Genomic DNA, 24,581 nt, shown 5'->3' on the forward strand with positions numbered 1-24,581 from the left:
ATTCCCTGTCAGATGCCTGCAGTAGTTGGATTATTTTGGTCATTTAGGTAATAGTTTCACTTTTGTTAAGACAAAAATTAAGACATCTACCTGCATGTGCAGTGAATGCTTGAACTGACATTTATAGGCTACTCCTTATCTGTAGAAATTCCGATTAAAACAGCCCTTGGCTGTGGATTCTCTAACTGTGAAGGGAACCTCTGCTTGAGGAATTATTGAAATATTTGATTGAAATAGTCTGTGTGAAATTCTGTTCTCAGGAGGGATAAGGAAGGATTGGTGGATCCTTCCTGTGGCACAGGGAGAAGGGGACAGGCCAGCAGAACCTGAACTGGGATTTTTAGGTGATACCAGCAGGTTAAAAAGAGGCAGCAGGAGCCATTCCCATCCCAGCTGGGTGTGGGAGTCCTTAGGAGCTGATGGAATTGTGCAGATGTGGGGCTACAATTCCAGTGAAGATGATGGGAGGAGAAGGGAGCTATGTTTAGGATCTGAGGAATATTCTTGGAATGGGTATAGGAAATTTTAAAATTTCATGTTCCCACAAGAGGGTTGCTGTGATTTTGCAGGCCCCAAGCTGGGCAATTCCATGGAGGCTCCCCTGGCAGGGGAGACCCTCCTGGAGCAGTTCTGTGTCAGGAATGAGAGATGCATTGGACTTTTTTCAGTCTTCAGTTCTGTTTATTGTTATCTTATCAAAACTTCAGCACATTGTCTGCACCCAGACCTTGCATGCGTGAAAACAGCACAAAAATGGCCAACAACCTCATGCTGCAAGGTCTTTTTAAGACTAATCAAAAACAAAACTACCCAATTAAAAAGTGACACCTAAATTATTTTCATTTCTAACCCACTAACTGACCCCTAAAGACCCACAATGCAGATTTTTCTACCCAATTACAAGATACCACCCAAACCCAAGAAGAAAGAGGAAGAAGAACTCAAGACAACACCCCATATCCTCCATCTTGAACCCATCTATAACATACTAAAAACCCTAAAACCTAAATTTCTCACCCATGTGACATACTCCACTACTCTCTATAGAATCTATGTCACATTTTTGTGGTTTCTGGTTTACCTTGAGGCTTTGGAAGTTTTCTCCATGAATGAGGGTCAGGACACCCCAGGGCACACAGGGGGATATTCCGTTCCCCTTGCCCTGGCTTCCCACAGGTTGCCATGCTCAGGGCACTGGCAGGAGGTCAGTGGGAGGTTGGGGCAGAGAAATTTCTGAGCAGGGAATTCAGAGGGGTCAGAGGAAGAACCCAGGACACTGAACTGGGGAAGAGGCTCCCTCAATGATTGTGAGGAATTGAAAATCTACAATTAGACTTTGGGAAGGAAGCTGTAAATTCCTCCTGCAAATCACCTCCTCCCTGCTGTGTTCTGTGGGACAAGAAGGAGCAGAGGGAGCAGGACAGGCCAGGAGTGCCTGTCCACATCCCAGCCTGTCCTGGCAGCACAGCAGCTCCAGGGAATGATGCTCTGGAAATTGGGCAAGGCTGGATGTGCTCAGAGAAGCCTGGAGGACTGGGAAGACAACAGAATTTATCTTTTCCTTGCTTTTCATGGCTCCTCTCTGTTGGAAATCTGGTTACTGAAAATTTCAGACTTTCTGTGCTGACAGACTCTGACCCCCAGGAGAACTCTGCACTGACCTGAGGCCGTGGAGAAGCTTCCAGAATGGAATGGCAGAACTGGGATTGTGGGTGTGGAGTTTGAATAGAAGTGTGTGATATCACAGGGTGGAAAACTCTAGAGTTTAAGGGTTTAGAATAGAGTAATAGATACGGAGCAAGATGGAAGTTTTAGGGTGGAGGCTGATCCTTCTTCTCCATGAGTTTGAGTGGTTTTGTGTAATTGGATAAAAAAGCCCACATTGCAGGCCATGTTGGTTATTGGGTTAAAAGTGAAAATAATTGAGGTGTCATTTCTTAATGGGACAGTTTACCCTTGAAAGGCCTTGTAGAGAGAGAGATGGGGCTCCATTTTTAGTTTGTTGAAGTGCTGCAGAACTCAGGGTTTGTGAGACTGTCACAGAGATAAGAACTAACAAATGTCTGAGTCCCAACAAGAAATTCCATCACACACATTTAATCCCGACCCTGGCAAAAAGAATTTAACACCTCTCCATTGACCTCTTGGTTCAGACAAAACCCACTCCAATATTTACATCTTCCAAATAATTCATCCCAGCCAGGACTCAGCCACGTTTTGTGTTTGCAGGACATTGATGTGATATTCAGCAACATTTCAGACATCCACGAGCTGACAGTGAAGCTTTTGGGATTGATTGAGGACACTGTGGAAATGACAGATGAAAGCAGCCCTCACCCTCTGGCTGGCAGCTGCTTTGAGGACCTGGCAGAGGTTTGCTGTTCAATTTGGTTGGTTTAGCGGGGGGGATTTTATGTTAGTTTTTATTAAATCACTCAAAACAGGGTGTGGTGGTTTTGGTTTGCCAATTTGAGATTTTGCCAGTTTTGGGTTTTCCTGGCCAATGCACCAAGGAATGTGGAGGGTTCAGTGCTGGCCAATCCCCAGTGATTGCACTCACTCACTCCCTGCTGCCAGGTGGGATTAAGAGACAGGCAAAGCAGCCTCAAACCCTTAAAAGGCTATAAAGAAAAAATTTATTAGCACTAACTAAAAGAAAGAGTAATAAAAATCAGAACAAAACTTCCAGAACACTTCTCCTCCCCCCACAACCTTTTCTCTCCCACTGACAACGTAAAGAAACAAAAGCTAAAATTTCAGTCAGTTTACCACCTCTAGAACAGTCTTTTCTTCAGTTCTTTTAGGGAACTTTGCATCACTTCCCTAAATGTCTCCCATGCAAAAGCATCATCAGGGTTTTCATTCACGTGCCTTGTTTAACACCTGGAATGGAAAATATCTCCAGGGACTCCAGGAAGGAGTGGAGTACCAGAGCAGCAGTTTGAGGCTCAGGATTGTAGCAGAAGTGCTGTTGATACCCACTGAGCTCTAAAGTGGGTATTAAAGAGCAGAAATAAGGAAAAACACTGCACTGGGATTGGGTGTGGCTCCTATTGGAAGGTTATTAATTATTTTCTCTGTTTGTTTTGAATAGGCACTGACGTACTGGCAGGAAATTTTTTTAAATTCTCAAATACTCCATATTAAAATTATTCTATTAAATATTCTTAAATATTGTTATACTTCAATATATTCTAATATATTAGACTAAAATATTCCATGCATAATATTAATAATAATATTAATATAAACTATATTAATTATTAAATATATCAATAACATATCTACTATAATTAATATTATTTATTGATATTAACAATTTTAATTATTAATAATATATTACAAAATAATAGGTTTGATCTATTTTAATCTATTTTATTTACTATTATTGTAATAGTAATATAATTCTTAAATATTTATCTTCAGAAATACAGGAGGGAGTTACAAAGCTGGAGAGGGCTAGAGCTCAGTTTAGTCAGAATTCCTGAAAAATGGTGCAAAATAACTCTGGAATTCAGCACAGGGAAAAAGCAGCAAATGAGAGGCAAGAGGACAATTCAGCTTTAGAACAAACCACACCATTTTAATTGTCTGGGGAGAAAACTCTTGGAGAAGATGACCAAGGTAGAGATGGCAGTTTTGCTGTCCTTGGACATGGCTTAAATGGAATCTGCTTTTCTTTGGGATGTGTATTAATCCCAATTTTAGGCCCTAAAACATGAGAGCAATCATATAAACCACTATTAGAGAGGAAATTAATTGTTCTGAGGTGACAGAGAATGTATCAGGTGAACCATGTGGTGAATGGCAAATTTTTGGTTTTATCTTAAAATTATGATGTTTATTTTTTAAATTAAACTTTTTATTTCTATTTATATATAATTTTAATCTATTTTAATGTATTTATATTAATTTAAATGTTTAATTTTACTTTTATATAATTGCTGTTTTTAAGATCTGAGGATTGCACAAACACTCCAGCACCACCTGAAAAATTATTACATATTGTGGCTGTAAAAATAGTGATTTTTGGGCACAGGTGTCATATTTAGGAATAGACTATAAAGATTAAGTTTTCTTGGCATTGCTTCAATAAACCACTCATGTAGGAAAGTCCAGTTGACCAAGTCTTAGCAGTTATTGAAGCATAATTGCTTTATAATGATAAGGAGAAGTGTTTGATCAATGGATTAAAGTAGTTATGATATTGAAACTATAAAAAACCCTTAAATTTTAAATAGTGCAGCATTATTCTGGGAAAAAAATCTGATTTTATTGCAAAAGCTGCTCTGAGTCATCCAGTGCTTTAATGGAAACAAATCCTTTTCAATGAGTGAAAATTTAAACTGATTTTTCATTCACTGAAAAACTTGAGGAGGAAATGAAGTCCAGATTATTTTTCCAAGCTTTTTATGAAGGTAATATATTTGAATTTATGAATTCAGTTAATATGGGGCAAGACCTGCTTAATAAGCGAGCTGTTGATTTGATCATCTCACAGGGTGAGATCATCTTTCTGTCAGTGTTTTGCAAAAGGAATCATTAAAGAGAGATATCAAAGTGAAGTGTTTATTTGCTTTGCTTATCTCACTGCCAGCGTTGTTCATTTAGTGTTTCCATTAAAAAGGTCCTTCAACTTCTTGGGAAGGATAATTAAAACCAAACAACCCTTGCAAGCTGGAATCTTCCTGCTTTGGCTGTTCTTTCAGCATCAGCTCCCTGGAAGGTTTAAAAACATAAATATTGTCGTGGTTTTGAGATAAGGAAGTGTGGGGGAAATAAAACATTGATTTTGTGTATGGGGAAAATAAAATATTTTTTGCTGGTGTGGAGGAAATTCAGAAATTGACACCCAAAAGTGGGAGATGGTTGTTGAGAGCAGGGAGAGGGTTTCTGAAGGGATCTTCACAAGGCAGCTGATAAAACAAGGGCACTGTCAGTAGATTGTAAATTTGTTTTCTGGTGTTTGTGTTTCCATAAGAGGAGTTTGAAGTATCCACAAAGGAATGAAGGTGGGAAGCAGTGCTCACAGCAAGGGGGTGAAATGGGCAAACACCAGTCCAGGGCCATATCCTGCACTGAGATCATTTATAGGGACATCAGGGTGGTGCTTCCATAGAATCCCAGAATGGATTGTGTTGGAAGAGACCTTAAATCCCATCCCACCCCACCCCTGCCATGGCAGGGACACCTCCCACTGTCCCAGGCTGCTCCAAACCCCAATGTCCAACCTGGCCTTGGGCACTGCCAGGGATCCAGGGGCAGCCACAGCTGCTCTGGGAATCCCATCCCAGCCCCTCCCCACCCTCACAGGGAAGAATTCCCAATATCCTATCTGACCTGCCCTCCTTCAGCCAAAAGTCATTGATTTCAATCTTCCAGAATTCCGTATTTCAGTCACTTTTGCAGCATTGTAAGTATAAAACCCTTTTTAAATAATTAATCTCTTTAGGCAGATCCCTAATACAATTCATTTTAATCTCATTCATTTTACTAATAAAACAAACCCAAAACATAAAAATACTGATTGAAGTCTAAATGGAAGAAACTAAAACCGCTTTTAAATGCAGTAAAAATTTTAAATAATTCCAGAAGACAGCACAGAGTCAGGAAATGCTGGCCTGACTGCTGCTGTGGATTTGCACTGTGAATTCCACTGTGACTTGAGACTTCACCAATGTTCAAACAAGCCTTTTGTGGGGTTGGCATTCCCAAATCCAGCAGCCTGGCAAGCACTGGGGAGAAAAGAGGGATGTGCTGATCCCAGCAGTGACTCAGGAGTGAATCAGTCCCTGCAGGGACTGGCATCAGCCTGACAGGCCCTGGCACAGCCCAGCTGGGGGCCAGAAATGATCCCTGCAACCAGAAATGCTTCCTGCAGTGATTCCTGTACAGCCAGAAATTATTCCTGTACAGTCAGAAATTATTCCTGCACACCCAGAAATTATTCCTGTACAGACAGAAATTACTCCTGTGTAGCCAGAAATTATTCCTGCAACCAGAAATGCTTCCTGCAGGGATTCCTGTACAGCCAGAAATTATTCCTGTACAGTCAGAAATTATTCCTGCACACCCAGAAATTATTCCTGTATAGCCAGAAATTACTCCTGTGTAGCCAGAAATGATTCCTGCAGGGATTCCTGTACAGCCAGAAATTATTCCTGTGGGATCCCTATACAGCCAGAAATGATTCCTGCAACCAGAAATTACTTCTGTGGGATTCCTGCAGTCAGAAATTATTCCTGTACAGCCAGAAATGATCCCTGCAACCAGAAATTATTCCTGCATGGATACCTGTACAGACAGAAATTATTCCTGTACAGCGAGAAATGATTCCTGCAGAGATTCCTGCAGTCAGAAATTATTCCTGTACAGTCAGAAATTATTCCTGTACAGCCAGAAATGATTCCTGCAGGGATTCCTGTAGAGCCAGAAATTATTCCTGTGGGATCCCTATACAGCCAGAAATGATTCCTACAACCAGAAATTATTCCTGTGGGATCTGCAGTCAGAAATTATTCCTGTACAGTCAGAAATTATTCCTGTACAGCCAGAAATGATCCCTGCAACCAGAAATGATTCCTGCAGGGATCCCTGTACAGCCAGGAATGATTCCTGTGGGATTCCTGCAGTCAGAAATTATTCCTGTGGGATTCCTGCACAGCCAGATAATGATTCCTCTGGGATCCCTGTGCCTCCAGGTCAGCTGCATACTCCAAACAGAACCATAATTTTTGCATCTAAACCCTTGATGGCACTTAAAGGCTTTGGCCTGAGCCTGGTTGGTTTGTCCCAAATGAAATATTTTCCCTGGAAAAGTGTCCCAAGTTTCCACATTGTCCATTTTCATGGACAGAGGGGTAAAATTGCCATTCCATGTGAAATGGAGTTAAAAGCAAAAATGTAAATTTCTCTTGGTTCCCACTGCTGCAGTACAACAAACTTTGTGTTGGCCATAAAGATGGGGAAGTTGAGGAATTCCAAGAAAATGATGGGCATTTAAAAGCTGGAAGTGAAATAAGATTGTGGTTTACTCAGTATTTATTTTGTAAAGTCAATAGTTTCTTGAAAAGTTCCATCGGCTTACTAAAGAGAATTATTGTAGCAGCTGGGACAGAAATAGCTTGGATCCTTTACTTACTTCTTTGTGTAATTCTGTTTTTATTTAGGAGCAAGCCTTTGATCCATATGAAACCTTGTCCCAGGATATTCTTTCTCCACAATTTCATGAGCATTTTAACAACTTAATGGCCAAACCTGCTGTGGCTCTGCACTTCCAGGTGAGTGCAAATGAGAAATACTGAATGGCTCTAATTCTCATATTTCAAAGGCTGGAATTCTGTCAGTAATTCTTTGCTTCTAACTAAGGAAGAATCCTCGAGGTCCTTCCCTTCCTTCAGTGTGAGATATTTTGATTTTTGCTGTACAAACAGGGCACAGCTCTGACCCATCCATGAATGTTTTTGCAGGTTTTTTTCTCCTCACATCCTGTATGAGAACAGAGGGTGAATTCTCACACTGCCACTTTTATTTTGCCTTTTAAAGCCAACCACAGGCACACAAACACCATATTTTCATTTTCTCCTGTGCATATCCAAGGCCTCCTTCATCCCTGAGCCTGTGACTGCTTCTTTTTCTGGAATAATTCTCCAGTGATTTCTTAGCCATTGCTGGCCAGGAGGATAATCTGTGATTTTTTTATTGGTTTCTCTCTTCCTCCTGCCTGTGTAGCAGATTTATTAATTAAAAATGCTGCTCAGGCTGGCTTGGTGTTCAGAAATGCCCTTAGAGAAGCTGCTGAGCAAGTGGTGGTCACTGGTGCTCCCAGTTAAGCCCAGTTTAGTGGTACTGGGACATCTCCAGGATGAGATCCACTGAGCCCTTCCTTCAGGGAGTTTCCTCTGCAGCTCCTTGCTGAGCTGGATCATCTCACTCTGAAATATTCCTTGGGGAGTGAGCAAGGAAAGCTCTTTGCCACCTGCCCTCCTAAATTTAAAGCTCAAAGCTGGAATTGAATTCTTTTATTCCAGATTAAATTGATATTTAAATCAAGTGGTGAATCTGACCTCCTTTCTGTCCCTGAGGTAATTCAGTTTCTCCTCAGATGGAATATGGCAAGATTTTCAGCACTGTTTGGAAAAATCTCTCCTCATCTTACACCCTGAATTACTGCCTTAGTCAGCTACTGGGAATGGAAAATATTTCTCATTTTTTAAGTGATAAACCTGTGATTCTCAGTTTCTGGGAGTGATACTGATTTCTTCAGTACCCAATGAGGCCTCCATATTTCTGTGGGATATTGGACATAATGGGAGCACAGTGATTATTCTGAGTATTTCAGTGTAAATAATCCTGTTTTTTTTCCTTTCCAGTCCACAGCTGAAGGATTTAAGGAGGCTGTCCAGTATGTCCTGCCTCGCCTCATGCTGATTCCAGTCTATCACTGCTTGCACTACTTTGAGTTGCTGCAGGTAAGTGGAGCCACACTCTCATTTCTCACTGAAAATAATTATTAATGTACAGAATCTGAACTTTTAAATAGCTGGTTACATTTTACTTACTCCCTCTGAAAATTAAAATTATTTGACACTGGTTACTTCATTTCTAAAAAGTAAAAACGTACTTTAAAAAATCTTAAAAAACATCTGTTGCTCTCATATGAACATTTGAATTACATTTTATTAAACAAATATTTATTGAACTTGAGTTTTAATATAGTTAAAAATTGAATACACAAATCTAATTTCTTCTTTCTGTGAGTTCTGAATTTTTTGTTCATTCAGCAAAAGCTAAGCAGGATTCAGTCAGAGCTCTCAGTCTCAGGTCACACTCCAGCTGCAGCTCAGTTTATTATTTCAGAATAATCCATTCTTAATATTCAACCATTTGTCCTAATTCCTAACTGGAATTAGCTGAGGATAACATAAAAAAGGTTCTGTTTGCCCCATTGTGTGGGGAAAGTTTGTAATGCTTTAAGGGTAAATCAATTATTAACTAACAGGGATGAACTTAATTAAATGGGTAAAACACCCTGTGGCTATAGCTGACATTTGGAAATAGCAACAGAAATTATTCTTTGAGGTTCTCACTGTAAAATCTGATGCTGTACAGGTGAGTTATAGGGATTTATTTTGTGTTTTAAAAGATATACTTGTAGGAAGGAAGAAAATAGAATTTATCTATAATCCAACCTAAATATTTCTAGGAGTTGTGTTAATACCAAGTCTGTAATTAATATTTAGCACAAGCTCCTTTTTTATTTCTACTTAATTTCACTCTTGTTTTCTTCATGTCTGCTGTGATTTTTTGCATATCCTGATTTAAATAAGTAAAAACAAGGGATGATTTATTTAGACCTATCTCAAATTAATGGATTGCCAATATTTTGCAGAAAAGTTGAAATCCCAGAATGGTTTGGGTTGGAAGGGTCCTTAAAAATCATCTGGTTCCAGCCCCTGCCATGGGCAGGGACAACTTCCAATACACCTAAATATGTGTGATTTCAGTAAATTATCAACTATTAGGCATTTCTAGTGAGAGTCAGTTTAGAAAGCAGTTCAGAAAGACTTTTAGAAAAACCCAAACAATCTTAATTTTCTGCAACTTCCTGACAGGAGGGTCAAGCTCTGCCAGGGGAGGCTTAAACTGGATATCAGGGAAAATTTCTTTATCAGAAGAGTGTCTTTCAAAATAATGGAATTTTCCTTTCCACGATCATCACCTGCATGGCATAATTCTCTGAAAATTCTGAAAATCTTGCAGGTTGAAAAGCCAGAATTGGAGCAGGGACCTGCCTGGTGCTGAAGGTCAGGCTAATTAATGCCCCATTGTGTCTTAGAGCTGGGAAGGTTCATCAGGATGAAATTTAAGGATGAATTTAAGGATGAAATCACGTGCTGCCACAGCTCTGGGGGATTCTGAACCTGGAGCTGGTTTTACAAGTGGAAAATATGTTTTTTCCCTTTTTCAGGGAAACATTAACACAGGTGCCATAGAGAGCAGAGATTTTCTCCCATTTTTGATAAATAAAGCCTGGCAAAATAATTTTGTCATGTTTTTATTCATTTTAAAGGCTCATACAGCATGAAAGATGATCATTATAGCAGTGAAAGCATTTAAATTTTTAGTGGGACTCTGTAAAAAGTCACTGACTTAAAATTCCACTGAATGCTGATCATAACTCCACGTGAGAAGGTCTTTCAGTCTTTTTACCCTGCTAGAAATGAGGCAAATCTGAAAGGAAATCAACTGTTTGTTGTGTGCTAGCAATTGCAGGAGTGCAGTGAGGATGAAGAGGACAGGGAGTGCCTGAAGCAGGCCATCACTGCCCTGCTGAACCTGCAGTGCAGCATGGAGCGCATCTACAGCAAGCACTCCCCGCGGCGCCGGCCCGGGTAAGCACCCCTGCCTCCCCTCAGCTGGCAGGGAGGGACATAAAGCACCTTTTCCTGCTAGAAAATCTCTGTATTTCCTTCTCGAGGCATGTGTTCTTGCCAGGTTTCTTTGTAGATGGAGCAGCAGTGCGAAACTTTACCTATGTGTAAGAATAATGTGAATATTTGTCTTGGTTTGAAAAGACGGGTGTCTGCTAAGGAAGGTGGGGGTCTGTCCTGAAATGGGAAATGTAAACTGCTTGTCTGTGAATTGTTATAATTTTGAAATTAAGGGGTTTTCAGGTAAAGATATGGGAGCAGGAATAACAGTTCTTTAGTAGGAGAATTAAAAATACAAATGCAATAGTACAAAAAAACAGAAAACAAAGCAGTGCCAGAGTGAGAGCAGCCCTGTCCCCTGTGGGTCAGGGAGTGGCTCAGCCCCATCCCAGGGGGGCTCAGCCCTCCTGCAGTGCCAGCTGTGCTTCTGCTGGAGCAGGATCTGCACAAGGGGGGAGTTTTCCTTGGAGCTCCAGGGCTGGGGGAGATGGGCCTGGGCTCCTCTGGGAATGCAGGGGGAAGAAAGCTGCTCCTCTGGGAATGCAGGGGGAAGGAAGCTGCTCCTCTGGGAATGCAGGGGGAAGGAAGCTGCTCCTCTGGGAATGCAGGGGGCAAAGGCTGCTGTGCTGTTCCCAGGTCAGATTGTATCCAGGTAGGAATGTTTGGCTCCTCCCCTGGGCAGAGCATCTCCCCATGGATGATGGAATTTTCTCAGCCATGCAGGGACACTCAGTGCCCATGGACAGCAGAGGTCTCCTGGAGGGAGGATTGACTGTGGGAGAGAAAAAGAAAATGCCCAAAAAACTGCAGAGAATTGCCCCAGCTTTCTCAGATGGAAAATAGAGTACACACCCCTAAACCACATCTTACAAGCCAGGACAATATTCTCAACTTCCCAGCCAAAACGGTGCATGTGGCTTATTTGGAACTTGATGAGGGCATTTTGAGGGCAAAAAACTCATGATTTAAGCAATTAATTCCATTGATTATTTTAGTCTTTTGGGATGGCAAATCTGGAACCTGCCCGTTGTGACTTTTTCTGTTCCTCCCTCAAGGGAGCCGGTCTGTCGCTTCTACCACCGGCAGATGAGAAGCAAGCACTTGGCCATCAAGAAAATGAACGAAATCCAGAAAAACATCGACGGCTGGGAAGGCAAAGACATCGGCCAGTGCTGCAACGAGTTCATCATGGAAGGAGGGCTGACAAAAATCGGGGCCAAGCACGAGCGCCACATCTTCCTCTTCGACGGTTTGCTGATCAGCTGCAAAACCAACCACGGGCAGTCGCGGCTGCCCGGCTACAGCAGCGCCGAGTACAGGCTCAAGGAGAAGATTGTCATGAGGAAGATGCAGGTGGTGGACAAGGAGGACACGGCGGAGTACAGGCACGCCTTCGAGCTGGTGTCCAAGGACGACAGCAGCGTCCTGTTCGCCGCCAGGTCGGCCGAGGAGAAGAGCACGTGGATGGCGGCGCTGATCTCGCTGCAGTACCGCAGCACCCTGGACAGGATGCTGGACTCGGTGCTGCTGCAGGAGGAGAACGAGCAGCCCCTGAGGCTGCCCAGCCCCAGCGTGTATCGTTTCGTGGTGGAGGACTCTGAGGAGAACATCGTTTTTGAGGACAACTTGCAGAGCAGGAATGGTATTCCCATCATCAAAGGGGGCACGGTGGTGAAGCTCATCGAGAGGCTGACCTACCATATGTATGCAGGTATGCTGAGCTTGTTGTTCTTACGTGGGTGAGGAAGTTAATCCTTTTATCTTTAGCTTTTTTCTGCTTGTAATGAAATGTAAAATAGCATCTGCAGGGAATAAAAATATGTTATTAAATCACCTGGCTTTGCAGGCAAAGCTGTAAGAAAATTCTGAGTATGCAAACCTTTCATCCCCTAAAAAACCACAAAAATATGTTTCCATGTTTCATCATGGCCAAAGCAATGGAGTGTTACAAGCTGAGGCTCTATGAGGGAGGAAAATAGTTGGAGATTATATTTATTATATATTTTTAATTATTTTTTATTTAGCTGTATTTTTCATATTTATTACATTCAGCCTGCCACTCTGTGAAGTACCTGGGTTGAAGGTTATATTTATTATATTTACTGTATTTTTCATATTTATTACATTCAGCCTGCCGCTCGGTGAAGTACCTAGGTTGAAGGTTATATTTATTATATTTACTGTATTTTTCATATTTATTACATTCAGCCTGCCACTCTGTGACATATTTGGGTTGAAGTGGATGCAAATCACCATCAGCATTTTTCAGCCTTTCACTGTCTGAAAGGCACAGAAGTGAAAGCTTGAAGGAGTTCCATGAAGTGCTGATGCTGAGGAAAACGTTGGGTCTCAGTTTTGGGGTGCAAAGGGAAGCTGGTGCTGTTGGGACTGATGCCATTTTTGTTAAACTTCCCCAATAGTACAGCTGGTCAGGGAGAGTCATTCCTCAGGGGAGGCTGAGACAGAGGATTTCAGAGAATATTGGATGTGCAGTTCGGTATTTTTCAGGGAAACACACCAAAGAACTGAGTGAAAATTTCCCAAGGCCTGTAATTTCTGGCTATTTTCAAACACAGTGCTTGCCTTATTACCTCAGTGCCTTCTCTGCAGATTAAACTTTTTCTCTGTATTTTATTTCTGATCTTTTGCAACTGGATAAAAACCCACTGCTATAATTTTCTTATTCAATCCTTACAGATCCTAACTTTGTTCGGACTTTCCTGACCACCTATCGCTCCTTTTGCAAGCCCCAGGAGCTGCTGAGTTTGCTGATAGAAAGGTGAGCAGTAATCCTTTCTGAAGGCATGGAAAAGGTTTGGAATTGTAGAATAAAATCCCAGAATGGTTTGAGAAAGGGCCTTAAAACCCATCCAGTGCCACTCCCTACCATGGGCAGGGACACTTCCACTATCCCAGGCTGCTCCAAGCCCTGTCCAGCCTGGCCTTGGACACTTCCAGGGTTAGAGGAGTCACAGTTTCTCTGGGAATTCTATTCCAGGGCCCTCCTCACCCTCCCAGCCAGGAATTTCTTCCTCAAATCCCATCTAAGCCTCCTCTCTGTCAGTTTGAAGCCTTTCCCCTTGTCCTGTCACTCCAGTTCCTGAAGAGTTTTGTGTATTTGGAATCATATAACATCCTGAGTTGGAAGGGACCCACAAAAAGCAGAGATTCCAAGTGCTGCTTTCCTGCTCAGGATCCCAGTGTCAGGTTTCAGTGTTCTAGTGAAGTTTATAAACCAGTAACTTTAAAACAATGATCCAGGTTTTCAGTGCAAGCTTTCTTTTCCCAGTTTAAATGAGTTACCTGAATGAGGTATGATCTGGAGCACCTGGTGTGTCTGGGCTGTGGGTGGTGATGTTGTGAACTGCTGACTTGGCTCATGAGGGAGTTGAGTGCACAATGGAAATAAGGACAGAAACGTTCCAGGCAGTTTGTTTGAAGGCACAGAATTAAGGCAAACAGCATTTTAATGCAGTGTGGTAAAGCTGCTCTTAAGCTCTCATTTAATCTTCCCTTAATCAAGCCAGCAGGTCGTTAAAAACCTTCTATCCCAGTCTAGACATGGTGTGATGAGCAGAGAAGCAGTGAATTAGCAGGGTGTGGAGCTGGGGAGGAGGGAATTCCAGGCAAACCGGATGGCAGAGAAGCACCTGCTTCTCCCCACGCTGAATTTATAGAAATAACATTTCTATCAACTGCAGCTTGTGCACGGAGGGTTGTGTTTTGTCTTGGGTGCCATCAGTGTGTGGTGTTTTCCCCCCAGGTTTGAGATCCCTGAGCCCGAGCCCACGGAGGCAGACAGGCTGGCCATCGAGAAGGGGGAGCAGCCCATCAGCGCCGACCTGAAGCGCTTCCGCAAGGAATACGTGCAGCCCGTGCAGCTCAGGTGTGTGTGCCCCCAGGGAAACGTAAGCTTTAAGGAATTTAGAGATTTTAGAGGAGCTAAGGTTTTAGTTAAAAATAAGCCTTACTAGAATTAATTAAAATAATAATAATAAATGAGTAGGCCTTGATGAAGTTAGGAGTTAGTAGTTAGCTGATAACTGCTTGTCAGCACAATGTTTAGTTAGCTGGGTTTATAATGAAGAATATAGAGACTGACAAATAGCTTTTAGGAACATAAAACAATTGTGGCCTCCTCTGTTCTGAAACCAATTGAAGACAAGGAATGGGAGTTCTACCAAGAGTTCATTTGTCATATTTGCATTGAAAAGGTAGAAAGGTCAGAAGGAGGAAGACTTCATTGACTTCCTCATTTTGGGACCCCTCCCCATGAAAGGGACACCCACCCATTTCAAGGAACAAACTACCCATGCTGAATAGATTTTGGAGTGATTAGCATACGAAGTGAGGAATGGGATGTACGAAAATTTATGAATATGTATTTGTATTTTGGGTATTCAATACCTGTATGGATAAAAAGACTCTGTAACCACCTGGAAGCTGCGGTGTGGATATGGGAGCGATCCCACACACAACAAACACACACTTTCTAACTTTAAACTGTTAGAGAGTTTTTGTCCATCACAGTTGGATATCAATACTAGATCAATATCCAGATTTTTTTAATAAATCACCAGCCCTGCCCTGGCACTGCCAGCCTGGCCTGCCCTGATGGCCACAGCTCCTGCAGCTTCTAATCTCTGCTGGAGACTTTAGCCATGCCTGCCAGCATCATACCCCAAATCGTGTCCTGATTAATCCCAGCGACTGCTGGAGCTGGCCCAGCTGGGATCCCCACCCACGGCGCCTGTGGGTGAGGGATGTGGAGCTCAGAGCAGGACTGGCCACGCTCTCAAAGCATTCCTTGTTCCCAGGCCCTGGGAAGATAATTCCTCTGTTCCCAGTTTTCCAGCCCTGCTGGTGTTTCACTCCCTTTCCCAGACCCGTGGATGTGATTGCTCACAGACAGGGAGACTCTTGTCTGTGCTGCACATTGCAGTGGGCTGCAGGGAATCTTCAAGGTCTTGCTGACCAAGCTAATTTGGGGAACAATTAAGCATTTCTAGCATGAATGGGAGTAATTGTTGCCCTGACTGGGGATCGAGACAGGAGGAGACACAGATCACAAGCAGTGTTTGCTTGTGCAACTTTTAGTCATTACACTGATGAGTAACATCAAGATGTTCCTATTAATGGCACATTAATTACTATCAATATTAATTCTACTAATAGTAATTAAGGCAATTAATTACACACACAGAGAACCCTCAGTTACCTGCTACCACACATTCCTGTTGGAGCAACAGCAGTTGACTCAAAAGGGTCACACTGACATGCCAGAACCTCCAAGGTGTTCAGAAAGTCAATCAGGGGTCCCGTTTTTATCAGACACCCGTGTGCATATATATATATATAAAAGATTAAAAAGATTAATCTGTGGGTAGCCCTGTAGTTTTCCTCGACACAGAGCTGCCACCACCTTCTTGAGTGTGATCCAAGTCACACAACCTCAGTGTAACCTTGATCCTCCTGTGTGCTGCTGGCCTTGGGCAGCTTATCAGGCCCTTGGTGTTCCCACTTTATCAGAGACCAGAAGTCTCCACAGTTATCAGTTCCTGGGAGAGCAGCCTCTCAGCTCGTGCTTTCCCTGGTTTTGCTGTTTTCTGGGAGCTGCTTCTGATCCACACTGTGAATTTCCAGTAGCTTGAAGCTGTCTCACAGCTGCCAGTGAGTGAGTTTGAGCTGTTGGTGGATAAACTCAGCACTTTGTGCATTCCAGTGTTGTTAAAAGCATTGACCTCTGCTTCAGACACTACAAATTGGGAAGAAGGTGGAGAATTGAAGGTGTCAATCCCTCCCTTCTCTGCTTCCCTGCACTCTCCATCTTGTAGAAAATGCAGTGGCCAGGCATGGAAAGGGCTTGGACACAAAAAAGTGCATGTGAGGTGATGGGAAGGAGGAGGTGCTCAGCTGGAAGTGCACTCAGCAGATCCAAGAATCTCTGGCTTTCCCAGAGTTTTCACCATGGGATCTCAAGGGCAGAGATGGATTAGATAAGATCCTGTTAGATGAAACTTGGATCAAAACTTTGCCTTTTGGAATGTGTCATTGATTTCCAGCCTGAATGATGGGTTCGGGCAGCAATTCTTTTATGGGATAAACCTTATTTTTTACCTTGCACTGTGGGAAGAGGAGAGTTAAGGAATTTTCCATGTGTCCTTTATTTGTCCTCAGTGTAGGGCTGATTTTTGCTCAGGTGATAAATTGCACCTGGGTAAATCCAAGTGTTGAAGGTGTGAGCTCAGCTTGTTTACCTGAAGAAGAGACAAACCAGTTTTTTATTCTGATTTATCCTGAGTGCAGAAGGCTGGAGAGCAGCTGGAGTTCAGTTTTAAAGACTGATTTGTGTAAGAAAGAGTAGAGAAAAATCAAGGGGAAGTTTAGTGTTATTCTTAAAGGATGTACTGGATCTAATCAGGCCTTTTGAGTCATTAAAATAGTATAAGCAGGGCAGTAACAACAACTTTGAAGCTGAAATTTGTGTGTAGGAAAGAAAGAATGACAAATCTGCTTTTTAACAAGTGGGAGATCCTAATTAACTTTTTCATTTAAGAAAAAACACAGCAAGAAAAAAGGAAATTACAAGAAAAATTAGAAATACAATTTTTATCTGGTTTTGCTAAGTTTCTTCCTTTTCTGAAACCATCTCAGCACTGGCATTTTTTACATTAGATTTTAAAATAGCACCAAGCTATATTTATGCTAAAACTATTCTTTAAAACCTATAAATCAGGTTTTAAACCCCTGCCAAGCTCAGTCTTTGCTCCTTTGTCCATGTGTATTTTGAGAATCACCAGCTACATGAATCTGTAACTTGAGTTTTGTAGGATTGTGGTTCGTTTATATGGGATAAGCCATGGAAGTCCTTTAAAAGACACTCAGTATTTTTTCTTCTTTCCTCAGAATATTGAATGTTTTCCGGCACTGGGTCGAGCACCATTTTTATGATTTTGAGAGGGATCTGGAGCTGCTGGAGAGGCTGGAGACCTTCATTTCCAGTGTCAGAGGTGCAGTAAGGGGGGTCCTGTTCCCTTCCCACATTTTGGCACAACTTGCCAGTCTGATCCTGATGGATTTTAGGCCTGAGAACACCTTTACACACATGAGTCATTTTAATGCCTTTAATTGAGCTGTTTATGAGACTCCCCTTTACATGAGGAAGCTTTGGTCTGGAGCCTAAACTCCTAAAGCTCCTAAAAATTATTTCAAGCATTAGGATAATAATACTTTAAATATATTTCCTTCTGGACAGTATGGTCATCCTTGCTTGACTCTGTAATTCAGGCTGTTACCTTCCCCCTCTCCATAAAGAATTGCTTCCCTTTTGCTAACTGAGTTTTTTCCATCCTGATTTTTCCCATTTATATAACATTCCAACTGAAAATCATTATCCTTTTAGAAGAGGATATTGGGGCCATTTGGTATCTCTTCTTTATGGACTAGATTTTTTTGGCAGCCTCTGTGGAGGGCAGCAGTGTTGGCATTTTTAATCCTTATCCTCAATTCCAGGTTTTCCTTTTCAGAGTGCCAAGCCTTACATTGGGCAACATAATTCTGAGACAATTAAAAGACCTTGGACACAGAGTCACTTTTTATCCACCAAAAAAAGTGAATTACTATAAAACTTTTTTCTACTTTTTTGGCACCAAAACTGTCAGAGGATGTGGTTAAATAGAACTGGTTTCACATGTGTTTATTTGTCAGCTGATACAGGTGTGAAAACCCATAAGGAAAAAAAGAGAAATACAAAGCTGACTCATTTACATGCAGAAATGCAGAATTCTGAGTGTACATTCAAATTTTTGGGGAGTTGATTTCACTAAATTATCAAAAGTCCTTTAAAATCAGAGATTCCCAGAATGGTTTGGGTTGAAGGGAGCTTAAAGCCCATCCAGTCCCACCCCTGCCATGGGCAGAGACACTTCCCACTATCCCGGGGTGCTCCAAGTCCTGTCCAGCCTGGCCTTGGAAATTTCCCGGGATCCACAGCTTCTCTTGGCCTCCCTGCTCTCCCAGCCATGAATTCCCAATTCCCAGTATCCCATCTAACCCTGCCCTCTGCCAGTTTGAATCCATTTCCCCCTGTCCTATCCCTCCATCCTTTGTCCAGAATCCCTCCAGCCTGAGCTCCAGTTCCCAAATACATGTATTTACAAACTCAAAGTATTCAAAGTATAGAGAGATTGCTCTATAACATTGACATTTATGAAAGAAAATTAATTTATTAAAAACCAACAGTTATAACAAGATCAATGCACTTTTCCCCTCTCTTGGCCTGGTAGTTTAACCCTCCCCTCTGTCGGTTTAAAACCAAACTTACAACAGCATTAAAAAACTCATGTGTGGCAAACACATTTCTGTCCCTCTCAGGATTTTTCATAGAGGTGCATAGAGAGAAATGAAAGAGAAAACAATTTCTCTTTCTGCTCCTTGTTTTTCCCATGTGGAATGTGCTTGGAGAATTGTTTACCTGGGGTGATGGCTTGGTTGGATTCTGGTGAGGATTGTTTGGGCCTGGTGGCCAATCCAACCCACCTGGGGCTGGACTCTGGAGAGGGTGTGTTAGAGTCAGAGAAAGTGGTATGTAGTTTTAGCATCCTCCTTTTATATAGTATATTAATGTATTTTAGCATAGTTATAATCAAGAAATCATTCAGCCTTCTGAATTGAGTCAGACATTGCCATTTCTTCCCATTGGATTCGTCTGCACTTACAATACTCATGTATGGTTTTTTTTTGGGGTTATTTTTTAATTATTTATTTTCTGTAGGAAAATCCATGAAGAAGTGGGTGGAGTCCATAGCTAAAATCATCAAGAGGAAGAAAGCCCAGGCAGATGGGGTGAGCCACAACATCACCTTCGAGAGCCCCCCGCCGCCGCTGGAGTGGCACCTGTGGCGCGTGGGGCACAGCGAGGCCCTGGAGCTGATGACGCTGCACCCCATCGAGATCGCCCGGCAGCTCACCCTGCTCGAGTCCGACCTGTACAGGCACGCTCAGCTCTCACACTCTGCTTTTGCTCTGGCTGCCTTTCAACAGCCAGCTGTCTGCTAAGGAAGGCAGGAGCCTCCCCTGAAATGGAAAATGTAAACCCCCGCTCCCTCCCTCCAAATTGTTCTAATTTTGAAATTAAGGGGCTCCTCAGGTAAAGATACGGGAGCAGAAATAACAGTTTCTTATTAGGGAAGAAAATTTTAAATAAATAAGTAAAGAAACAATGCAATAATACATAACAGCCCTGCCAGAGTGAGAGCAGCCCTGTCCCCTGTGGGTCAGGGAGTGGCTCAGCCCCATCCCAGGGGGGCTCAGCCCTCCTGCAGTGCCAGCTGTGCTTCTGCTGGAGCAGGATCTGCACAAGGGGGGAGTTTTCCTTGGAGCTCCAGGGCTGGGGGAGATGGGCCTGGGCTCCTCTGGGAATGCAGGGGGAGAAAGCTGCTCCTCTGGGAATGCAGGGGCAGGAAAGCTGCTCCTCTGGGAATGCAGGGGGAAGGAAGCTGCTCCTCTGGGAATGCAGGGGGAGGAAAGCTGCTCCTCTGGGAATGCAGGGGGAAGGAAGCTGCTCCCCTGGGAATGCAGGGGGAAGGAAGCTGCTCCTCTGGGAATGCAGGGGGAAGGAAGCTGCTCCTCTGGGAATGCAGGGGGAAGGAAGCTGCTCCTCTGGGAATGCAGGGGGAAGAAAGCTGCTCCTCTGGGAATGCAGGGGGAAGAAAGCTGCTCCTCTGGGAATGCAGGGGAAGGAAGCTGCTCCTCTGGGAATGCAGGGGGCAAAGGCTGCTGTGCTGTTCCCAGGTCAGATTGGATCCAGGTAGGAATGTTTGGCTCCTCCCCTGGGCAAAGCATCTCCCCATGGATGATGGAATTTTCTCAGCCATGCAGGGACACTCAGTGGCCATGAACAGAAGATAATTAATAATTAATGGCCCATGGACAGCAGAGATCTTCAGGAGGGAGGATTGGCTGTGGGAGAGATAAAGAAACTGCCCACAGAACAGAACAGAACTGCCCCATCATCTAGGAATAGAATACACACCCCCCATTTCCCACCCAAGACATGTTTTCTTTTTTTTTTTTTCTTTTTTTTTCTTTTGTTAGGTTTGGGATTAAAAGTGCTTGAGATGGTAGTTTTGTGTTTGGATTTAAATTTTTATTTTTTTTATTTATATTATAGTGTTACAAGTCCTGAGTTTTGTAGTGCTTCACTAAAAAATGGCTTTGTTTAGCTCTTTCTGCAAGATTTTTTAAGGGTAAACTGTTTAATGAAGAAATGACACTGAAATTACTTTTAACTTAACAACTAACTATATGTATTTTGCAATGCAGATTTTTCTATATGTTATAATTATACAATATTACTTAAAATCATGAAGAAGAAGGTGAAGAAGAACTAGCTACTGCTTTAAAACTTCTATCTTGTTTTATATATATTATCTTTTAAAACTTTAAACTCTTTAAGTTTTCTGCTTTGTGATATTACACACTTCTATTTAAACTATACACCCATAATCTTAGTGCTATTGTATAGTTGTGGAAGCTTTCTCTACAGATTCAGGTTAAATGCAATGTTTGTTTGAGGGTCAGTATCTTTCAACACAAAAAGTCTAAAATTCTCAGCATCCAGGGTTCCAACACTCCCACACCTTTTCCCATCTTTATTTCACAAAAAAAAAAGCTCCTCATTTACACCATCAGTCAAAAATACCCTGTGACTTCAGAATTTACAGGAAGAGGTTTCTTTGCTGTGTGCTCTATGTCAAAATATGCAAAGTAGTGGAAAAAAGGTTTTATCTCTATATCTGACTTCTGATAACAGAAATGCAGGGGGGATAATTCAGGAGTCTTACAAAATTCAAATTATAAAATCCTCTTCCTGCTTCAGTGACAGGAGGTTTTGAAACCAACTGGTTGCTGCAAGTGCTTCACCTTACTGTTTTCAATTTTTAACTATTTTGAAGTTGTTTCCTTGCCCTTTCAGAAAATTAAACTCATTCCTTTGTAATTTCCTTATCTGAAAATTCTTCTTCAAAATTATCCGATTTCAATTAAGATAAAAACGTATTTCCTTCTGCATTCAAGCACTCATCAAAAAGTTGTGTTTTGTAGTAGATTAGGTGGCATTGGATTTGTGAAATACCAGGTCGTGACTGAGGGGAGAAACAATATTTTAATGCAAAGACAGAAATTAGAGTTTTCATTGATACTGAGCATTTTGCCTCCTGTTTTCTCATTGCCAGGGCTGTGCAGCCTTCTGAACTCGTTGGCAGTGTGTGGACGAAGGAAGATAAGGAAATCAACTCCCCAAATCTCCTAAAAATGATCCGTCACACTACAAATCTCACTCTGTGGTTTGAAAAGTGAGTGCAGTGCAGTGGCACAAACCACTTTTACCCTGGATATTCGTGGGGTTTGCTGCTTTATTTCTGCCAAATCCCCCCTTGACTTTCCAACTCGAACATATGTTAGATGTGATGACGTCAATTCATACTTGAGATTCTGGAGAGAGAGCCAAAATCTTCATGCTGGATGGGTTTTCGTGGAAAATTTTGATTTAATAACTCAGAAAGTGTCAGGTTTTATTTCTCAGTGTTTCTCAAATCCCATTTTTTGATCAGGTGCATCGTGGAAACGGAGAACTTTGAGGAGCGAGTGGCTGTGCTGAGCAGGATCATAGAAATCCTGCAGGTTTTCCAAGACCTCAATAATTTCAATGGTGTTCTGGAGATTGTCAGTGCTGTGAACTCTGTCTCAGTGTACAGGCTGGACCACACATTTGAGGTGAGTTTAGGGCGTGGAAAAGGAAATTAAATCAGAATCCAGACCTGGATCCCACACGGTTCTGGAGTGAAATCCATTGTTGGCAGAAAAGCCTCCCTGGAGCAAAACAGAAAAAAAGAAGAATGTGAATAAAATGGTTTGGGTTTTGTAGGGCTCTGAAAAGCAGCACAAGGCCTTGAAGTTGAAATCAAATGTTTAATTTTTATTAAAGACCAAATTTTATAAGTTTAAAGTTAAAATTACAATCTGTTTTCAGTAATTTCAGGATCCACATGACTGAATTGTTGGGGGCTATAATTCAGAGCAAACCATTGCCACAAGAAGTTCTTTGAAACCTTCATTTCAATTGCCAAATTTTGCTCAGAGAGCCAGGGAATTGCCTTGTAGTTGCTAACCATGCTGTTGAGAAATTTTCCATCCCTATTTCTTTTTTATTTTGACAATTCAGGCACTCCAGGAAAGGAAAAAGAGAGTTTTGGATGAAGCAGTAGAATTAAGCCAAGATCATTTTAAGAAGTATTTAGCTAAGCTCAAGTCAATCAACCCTCCCTGTGTGCCTTTTTTTGGTAAGTGACATCCAATTTTTTGTGTGGTGTCACTCTGAAGCTGAGTTTGCTGCAGATGTATGGTTAAAAACTGCATTTTTTTTAATCAGGAATATACCTAACAAATATCTTGAAGACAGAAGAAGGGAATCCTGACTTCCTTAAAAGACAAGGGAAAGAATTAATTAACTTCAGCAAGAGGAGAAAAGTGGCTGAAATTACAGGAGAAATTCAGCAGTATCAAAACCAGCCCTACTGCTTACGGGTTGAGCCAGAAATCCGGGTAAGCAGCCATGAAATATCTCTGTGGGGATTGGAGAGGGGGAAAAATGCCAAATAATCTTCTCACACTGGACCTAATTTTGCATGAACAGTGATTATCAAAAGAGGGGGGAGCAGTGGGTGGTAGACAACAAAGAACCACACAAAGGAGCAGCCACAAGTGGTGAAAAATGACATTTTGAATCACTGAATTGCGAGTATTTCATTACAATTTTGTCTGTGTGCTTATTCTAAATATTCTCACTACTCGTTTCATTCAGAAATTCTTTGAAAATCTCAATCCCATGGGGAAGATACCAGAAAAAGAGTTTACAGATTATCTGTTCAACAAGTCCTTAGAGATTGAACCTCGGAACTGCAAGCAACCACCTCGATTTGTGAGTTTTTTCCTGAAATTTCATAGGATCAGAGAATGCCCTGAATTGGAAGGGAACCACAGGGATCATCAGGTCCAATTCCTGCATTATTTAATTAAAATTAAACTGCTAAAATTCACTGACCACTATGAAAATAATACATGGTTACCTCAATAAGCTATTAAGCTATATAAAATAAGATATATTTTCTTCGGAATTTCTTATCCTGAGCTAAAAATACTTCTACTCCTGATGTTTGTCACTACTAAAATATATTACCTTTGTTTGAGTTTAAAACTGACTTTTTCCCCCAAAACCTGAAATATTGCCGTTATGTTTGTATTTCTTACCATACAGTCATATGATAATATTGAGTAATATTTTTCATTTCACAATACCAATAAGTCTTATTTTAATACTAATTAAAGTACTCCTTTTATACGTAATATGTTCAGTCTTCTTTAAGATAATTTCTGTTTTTGTTTTGTCTAAATATTTGATATTATTGCAAAAACTGCAGACTTTACCAGGTGCAACCCTTTTTGCTGAAGAAAATACAGTTCCATTTAAAGGAGTAGCAATTTTGGGTTTAAAAAAACCCCAGCTCCTGGAACTCGGAGTTCTTTTTTAAGCAGGAAAATCACAATTTGGAGCACTTGTTTTTTATATGTTGTAATTGCCTGAGGAGCTGGAGCCATGTCTAATTTTTTGGGAGAGCTATAAATCATTTTTGCCATCTCTTGTTAGAGGAATGAGTAAGATGATGTTACAAACGTGGCAAGAAAACACCAGAAATTGCTGTTCCAAAAATGCTTCTTACAGTAATTTTATTAAAATCTTTTCTAAAAATAGGAGTCCAGTCAGCTGGGCAGGAATTCTTTACAGCTCATGAATTCCAAAGAGAGAAACTTACTGGGATTTCAGGAAAATCCAGTTGTGGGTGCTGTAATGTGCTGGACACCACTTAAGGATGGGGACATAATTCACTTTGCAAGGCTCAGCTTTGATCTGTGCTGGATTACACCCAAGCCTGACCAGGCTGGGTTTGTCCACACAGTGACCTGGATGTAGGAATTTTGTCCTGGATAAACTGGAGGACAGGCACAACATGTTTCCAAGTGTGTCCTTGATCCTGGAAGTGTGCAGGGGCCCTCTGTGGTTTTGCTGTTTCTGTGGTGTTGCTCTGGGGC

The 24,581-nt window shown here is 41.8% G+C and overlaps 1 protein-coding gene across 1 annotated transcript in view; it reads left to right on the forward strand.

The window, feature by feature from the left end:
* The window catches only part of SOS2 (SOS Ras/Rho guanine nucleotide exchange factor 2), a 47,890-nt gene that overhangs the window by 18,260 nt on the left and 5,049 nt on the right, over positions 1-24,581 (forward strand). Inside the window, exons 6-19 of the mRNA XM_021536068.4 lie at positions 2,230-2,373; positions 7,170-7,280; positions 8,373-8,471; positions 10,267-10,394; positions 11,489-12,144; positions 13,131-13,212; positions 14,197-14,319; positions 17,340-17,443; positions 19,207-19,426; positions 21,668-21,787; positions 22,046-22,208; positions 22,657-22,774; positions 22,864-23,036; positions 23,296-23,412. Coding sequence (XP_021391743.3) covers positions 2,230-2,373; positions 7,170-7,280; positions 8,373-8,471; positions 10,267-10,394; positions 11,489-12,144; positions 13,131-13,212; positions 14,197-14,319; positions 17,340-17,443; positions 19,207-19,426; positions 21,668-21,787; positions 22,046-22,208; positions 22,657-22,774; positions 22,864-23,036; positions 23,296-23,412 — 2,358 coding nt within the window. The remainder of the gene's footprint in view (positions 1-2,229; positions 2,374-7,169; positions 7,281-8,372; positions 8,472-10,266; positions 10,395-11,488; positions 12,145-13,130; positions 13,213-14,196; positions 14,320-17,339; positions 17,444-19,206; positions 19,427-21,667; positions 21,788-22,045; positions 22,209-22,656; positions 22,775-22,863; positions 23,037-23,295; positions 23,413-24,581) is intronic.

The sequence above is a fragment of the Lonchura striata genome, chromosome 5, assembly GCF_050655825.1.
Source record: "Lonchura striata isolate lonStrDom1 chromosome 5, ASM5065582v1, whole genome shotgun sequence".
NCBI lineage: Eukaryota > Metazoa > Chordata > Aves > Passeriformes > Estrildidae > Lonchura > Lonchura striata.